General features: G+C 26.8%; 1 protein-coding gene across 1 annotated transcript; it reads left to right on the top strand.

The window, feature by feature from the left end:
- The first annotated feature begins 4328 nt into the window (after positions 1-4328).
- On the top strand, positions 4329-5983 carry LOC100168102 (equilibrative nucleoside transporter 1-like). The gene is made up of 3 exons (XM_029485729.1): positions 4329-4406; positions 4827-4966; positions 5531-5983. The coding sequence occupies exons 1-3, from the start codon at positions 4374-4376 to the stop codon at positions 5937-5939; spliced, it is 582 nt and encodes a 193-aa protein (XP_029341589.1). The 5' UTR covers positions 4329-4373; the 3' UTR covers positions 5940-5983.
- Positions 5984-6890: the final 907 nt, after the last annotated feature.

The raw sequence follows: 6890 nt of genomic DNA, 5'->3' as shown, positions 1-6890 counted from the left end.
TCATGTATCTACAGTCATTCGTTTTAAAGTTACACCAAAAACCAAAATCAATTTTCTCAAAAACAGATTTTGCGTAAAAATTCCCATTTTTCCTTAATTTTTCTTTTGTTTTTCACGGCGCTTTTGAAAACAATTGGAAAATGTTTACTTTTGACCCCCCCATTGTACCAACTAGATTCACTTTCCTATCAGAAAAGGTACTGTTGAAGAAAATCCAAGCACTTTTACTGTCCTAAAAGGTGATGACAGACACAAAAAAAAAATTTTAAAAAATTAAAAAAATAAAACACACATCATTGTAAAATCAATACATTCATCGTTTCACTCAGAATCTAAAAATGGTAGGTAGTTAAAGTGAATTTGTTCCAAATATTAAATTTATTTTGTTTGCAGTATAATATATGTATAATGTACCTACTAACATAGTTTTTCTTCGTACGGTTTATAAAAGAAAAACTATGTTAGTACATTTGATATTATACATATATTATATTGCAAACAAAATAAATTTAATATTTGGAACAAATTCACTTTAACTACCCACCATTTTTTTTAATTTTTTTTTTAAAAACATACGTATTTTAACGAATCCGGAACGATGGGGCAAAAAAAAAATTGCGTAAATCATTATTTTGGATGTTATATTTACGTTTATATACGCATGCACATAACACTGTAGAGGTACCTTATTGCCACGCGCAGCGCCTATAACGAATTTTGATTTTTTTTACTTATTTTAACGAGTTGACAATGATGGTGAAATCACAATTTGCACAATTAGTTAGTCACCTTATTTCTACAACACATTAAATTAGGAAATAAAAAAAAAAAAAATTCACGACTTAATCAAAATATTATTTATGTACACATTTCATTACTGTCTTGTTATAACATACCTATTACCTATGTACTTAAGCATGTGAAAACGACGATGAAGTCAGAACTTGGAGTTCAGATTTATAGTTTTAAAGTTAGGCATAGCTAATTGAAATATACAGTATTTTCTTATACACCCGATGTGCTGACTCGCTCGCTACGCTCGTTCGGATAATTAAAATCGTAAACATTCCTCAACACTCGACTTGTTATGTAAAACCACCTTGGATGGGTCTCAGGCTTAAAATAGCTAAAACTTCAAAACTAAGTCCGACCTCCAAATTATGACTTCACCATGGTTTTGGCATGCTTAACTACATACCTACGTTAAAACAAAAAAAAAAATTGAAAAAAAAGGTGTCTGGTAAAACAGAATTATACCTCTGATTTCACTATCATTTTTAGCTCGTTAAAATACGTAAGAAAAAATCAAAATTTGTTATAGCCGCTGCGCCCGACAGTATAGCACTGTATTGTGAGTATGCGTGTAAATGTAAAATCACAAACTTTGGAATGATATAACTTCCAAAACCATCGCTCGTTCTAACTCGTAAAAATGCTGGGTAGCTAAAGTGAATTTATGCCAAATATGTTATAATATTTTACAGGTATTAAGTTATGTACAATTTTAAAGCATAATTCAATGATATATTGTGTACATATTAGTTTCAGGAATTCTGATAAAATAGTACCAATTCCCGGCTACCACTCACCAGTCACCAGTCATTTGAAAATTTAGTATTTATGATATTTATTTTATTTATTTAGGAAGTAGGTATTTAGTATTTAATATTTTGTGTGTAAAAAATTGTAGTAGTTCGTGCCTAAAACAAATTAAATACTTAATTGATTCGTAATTTTGTGTAGTAGGTAAATAGTTGTTATTATATACCAACCCAATTTCGAAAATGTTCTAGTATTTTTAATTATTTAAAAAAAAAATAATAATCCAACATTTTGTTAGATTTTTTGTTGAATAGTAAAATTAACGTGTATTAATTAATCATTTAAGTAAAATGTGATCAATGATGATTATATAGGTATTGTGATTAGAATGCGATTGCTTAACGACGTGAAGCGCAGTGGTATATTTTATGAAAGTATACATACCTACGCCTATATAAATGATAACCAAATTGAATTTCCTTAATTGAATTCCACATTCCAGACAATATCCCTACTCAATAAATTCTTTTCGAGTATGGTGACCTCCAAAATATAATATGGCTTATAATACTCAGTTTTTGTTTGGTTATACTAGTTTCGATTCAACACTATGCCCGTATAGTTGCGTTTCGTATGAAAGGACGTTCATATTTTTGGTAAGTATTACATTTTTAATAACAAATGATACATAGAGGTTTGTGATTATAATTTTAAAATATATTTAGTTTAAATGTTATAATTTGGCGAAGACGTATTAATATTTTTAAAATAATTTCAAATTTTAACAGTTAAAAAAAAAACACCAATTATCATAAATTTATTATCATAAGTAGATAGGTATTCGATGGTAATTAAAAATATTTGTATAGGTTTCAAACTAATAAAAACAAATATCTAATTTTATAATCAGTTTCCTAAATAGTCAGTGACGTACTCAGGGGTAGGGTTCTAGGGTTTCTCAGAAATTTTTTTTTTCTAAAAAAAATTTTATTTATCACGATTTTGATGCTCACAGATCAATTATTGGTAATTTTTAATAGATATAAAATAAATTGTTGAATATGACAAAGATACGATACCTAATCATAAAGTTTCAGTTTTTTTTTGGCTGATTTAGAACATTGATAAACGTCTGCAATAATCGATGGTGTATCATAGTATTACCATGTATTTATTACGACCCGAAGAGGCTCTATAGATGACAAGTTTAAACATTGTAAATTTAGGCTAAATTTAAGACAACCTATATAATTGTTTATTTAAAAAATGTCTAAAAAAAAATAATTTAAATGATTTGCTCAGGTAAAACTTAAACCGAACTAAAATCCTGCGTACGCTACTGTAGGTATGGTATTGAGAGTGAGATATAGGTGCAACAGTGCAACATTAAAATTTAAAACATAACATATTATAACTTAAGATCGGATTTATTATCCCTTAAAAAAACACCTAAAATATGATGCTAACATATTCTCTACAAAACCCTAAAATATTCTCAGAATATTTTCATAGAAATTTAAAAAATATGCAAAAATAATTAATGAACATCAATATTCAAAATCACGCAATCGTAAATGAATCATATGGTATATTATAGAATGGATAGGCCATTTATGATTATCACATGGGAATGAACATGAAATTATAGATGTCTTATTTCAAATAAATTTATGTATAAGTCGTACCTGTGCTAGAATGGGAGCTGATGATAAAAATAGACCTTCTTTCTTCTCCATTACAGCACGTTTCCATCTATATTGTTATTATAGCAATGGCCTGTCCATTCTTTAACATCTTTGAATATAAATTTTAATACTTAATTTCAAAAGTCCAAAACGAAATATTTGGCATTTGAATATTTGATAAACAATAAACATAATTATACGCACATTAAATGTTCCGAGGAAACTTTGTTCCAATCTCGGCACATAGGTTAGGTATTTCCTAATTTCCTAATATTATAAGTTACTTATTACATAACATTAGGTACTAATGACTTAACCTCCCAAACAATGTATGAGATACTTACATAAAAAATCAGGCTTGTTTTGGAATTCACTTTGTGATTTTAAGACTTTAATGTGCATTTAAATAATCATAGTTTATTTTAAATTTTTGACATTAAGGTAAGTATCTAGTTATTTAAACGTATTTTATAATGTATACCTAATATATGGTTGATAAAATATTTTTTTAATCAGCCAAGTATAGATAACCATGTATTTTTTTTTTCTATTGGTTAATTGTTTTGTTTATTATTTTTACTCATGAAGATTGTATGTTTTTTTTCTAGTGCAATCAACTAATTAATTAATTTACAAGTGGTGCTTCTGAGCAAGAAACAGTTCGGGGATATCTTCTACTTGGGAAAAAAATAATTTACCAAACAAAAAACATAAAACTCAGATTCTGAGCATGGATAAATTTGTATTAGAGACTAACCCTCCTAAAGACAGGTGAGTTTAAATTTAAATACTTACCTGTATACGTTATACCTGATATTACTATTTACATTGAGAATGGTAAATAATTGCTTATTAGGTATGTAATTTAATTAATTTTTATTTAATTGAATTAATCATCTTACTCATCAAAAACTGACATTTATTTTAGAATCTGAATATTCTAATTACATTTAATTCTGATATTAAATTGTTAGTAATAAATAATCATTTTAAAATTAAATTTGTTGGGGTGCTGTTTATAAATTTAGATTATAATATACCTATAATATTTTAAATAAATAATAATAATATTGTTTGTTTATTATTTATTGTTCTAGCCGGAATATTGTGTATTTGATCTTGGTTCTACATGGAATAGGAATATTAATGCCTTGGAATATGTTTATAAATGCGAAATCTGTAAGTGGAAATTCAATGCTAAAATTGAATGTGTGTTTATTATTATGTTCGAATAAATATATAATTTTTACTGAATATATTATAATACTTATACTGGTTGGCTTTATTATTGTGGTTAATTTAACTGAAATGTGCATGAACTTCTATTTATTGTTTAGAGGACTAGGTATTAATTTATTTAAGGGTGGGTGTTCGCTAAGAAGATTTTTAGAAGAATAGACTTGAAATACCCGGTATTATTGTATTTAAAATATTCTTTTATGTCCAGTTGGATAAATATTACTGCAACTGGGTATTAGATGACTGTTATTATACATTTAAGTAATCCAATAAAATGTTTATATACTTTACTATAAAACAGATGTATAAATTATTTCTGATTGAAAAATTTGAATTATTAATGTAATATTTTTTTTTTAGTATTTTGTGGATTACAAGTTGGGGAATGATTACTTAGGTCATGTTATGCATTATGCTTCCATTTTCATGGCTCACTTGACTATTTGCTCACAGCTACCTAGTCTTCTATTCAATTGGCTCAACATATTTTGTCCAATAGGGTAAGATTAAATGTACTTATTAATATTGTTATGTACGAGGACCTAATACATAATATTACTATTAATTATGAATATGGTAACTAGTATTGATGATTATGTGTAATGTAGTGCTGATGGCTATAAGTTATTCTTTTTGATTATTTAAAAATAATTAATAAAGAAAAAAAATAATTACCAAATTAAAAATAAATATGATGCAACATGCAATAAAATCATAATTGTTAGATATAAGTAAATTTTAATTAAAATATTTACAATATCTATACACTTATGTATTTTTATAGTAATTGAACAAATTTAAATAATTATTTGATAATTATTATAGTTAAACACATAACATAAAAATAAGGTTAACTACCTTCCAATCAATTGCCTTTTCTAAGATTAAATATGTTAAAGTTTATATTATTCAATGTACCTATACAAATATATATAAAAAATTACACTGTGATTCATATTATGTATTTATTCAAACTTAAAATGTTGCTAACTCATAACACCGTATTTTCAATAGACGATATTTGTTATATATGTATATTAAATTGTTAATAATTTTATTTTCAGCGGAAAATTGACAACTAGAATTGTGTGGTCTATTCTTACCGAGATACTTTGTTTTGTTTTTACTGTTGCATTGGTCATGATTAATACCTCACAAATACCAGCTCTATTCTTCTGGTCAACTCTATGCAGTATAGTATTGTTGAATATGGCAAATGGTATTTACAACAGTTCTGTTTTTGGGATGGCAGCTAAACTCCCCGCAAAATATATTGGCGCTGTAGTTCTTGGTACAAATTTAAGTGGTACATTTACATCTATTGCTAACATTGCATCAATTTCAATAACTCCAGATGCTCGAACTGCTGCTTTATATTATTTTACCACTGCGCTGTTTGTGTTGATTACTTGTTTGAGTACATATTTTGCATTGCCATTAAATGTAAGTAATTTACACTTTGAGTATGAATAGGTACGCAAACAACAAAGTACATTTATTTATTTATGTATGTATGCTTTCAGAAATTTTATAAGCATTATGAACTCATTTATCAACGAGAAATTGAAAATCAAGATTCAAAACAAACCGGAAAAGATGATAAAGTTCCTTATTGGCGTGTTTTTAAACAAGCCAGTCCACAATTATTTAATGTATTTTTTATATTCTTTGTAACTCTTTCAATATTTCCAGCAGTTTATTCAGGTATAACTTTTCTTGTTAAATAAACCATAGAATATAATTACTTATAATTATATAACCACTTCTATGTTATAGATATTAAAATGTCAAGTAAAGATTTTATTTTTGGAGAAAAATATTATACCAGTATAATGTGTTTTTTGACATTCAATGTGTGTGCACTTATTGGAACATATCTTTCTACATTAGTTTCATGGGTAAATATTAATAATACATTTTCATTGCTAAATAGTTAATTAAATTTAATATTATTCATTTATTTTATTCTAGCCAAAGCCAAGATGGCTTTTTATTCCTGTGGTATTGAGAGTTATTCTTATTCCATTATTTTTGATTTGTAATTACCATCCAATCGGTGTTACAAGAATAATGCCAGTATTAATAAAAAATGATTATGTATTTTGGGCATTAGGAGCAATCCTCGGTTTATCTAGTGGTTATTACAGTTCTGTAGCGATGATGTATACTCCAAGGTAAAAATAATTTCTCATATTTCTTAACTACCTATACTCTGTTCAATTTGATATCATTACCGGACAGCGACTATGTGCACAACTTGGCTGCCTTGTACTGATCTCATTTTGAACAGAGTATAAAAATAAAACAATATTTGTCTTTGGGTATTGACTAAATTTCAATTAACTTAAAATGTTATTGAGCAAATAATACAGAATAAGGGTCAGACAGGTCATATTTTTGAAGTGTATCCACATGTTAGATCCT

This window comes from Acyrthosiphon pisum, chromosome X, assembly GCF_005508785.2.
Source record: "Acyrthosiphon pisum isolate AL4f chromosome X, pea_aphid_22Mar2018_4r6ur, whole genome shotgun sequence".
In the NCBI taxonomy this organism is placed as follows: Eukaryota; Metazoa; Arthropoda; class Insecta; order Hemiptera; family Aphididae; genus Acyrthosiphon; species Acyrthosiphon pisum.
This window is presented reverse-complemented; position numbering and strand designations above follow the sequence as displayed.

Bases quoted from the DNA above. Each gene is read 5' to 3' on its own strand.
- LOC100168102 (XM_029485729.1), top strand. From the start codon at position 4,374: ATGCCTTGGAATATGTTTATAAATGCGAAATCT. The intron at 4,407-4,826 runs GTAAGTGGAAAT...TTTTTTTTTTAG, and splicing joins TGTTTATAAATGCGAAATCT to TATTTTGTGGATTACAAGTT. The intron at 4,967-5,530 runs GTAAGATTAAAT...TTTTATTTTCAG, and splicing joins AACATATTTTGTCCAATAGG to CGGAAAATTGACAACTAGAA.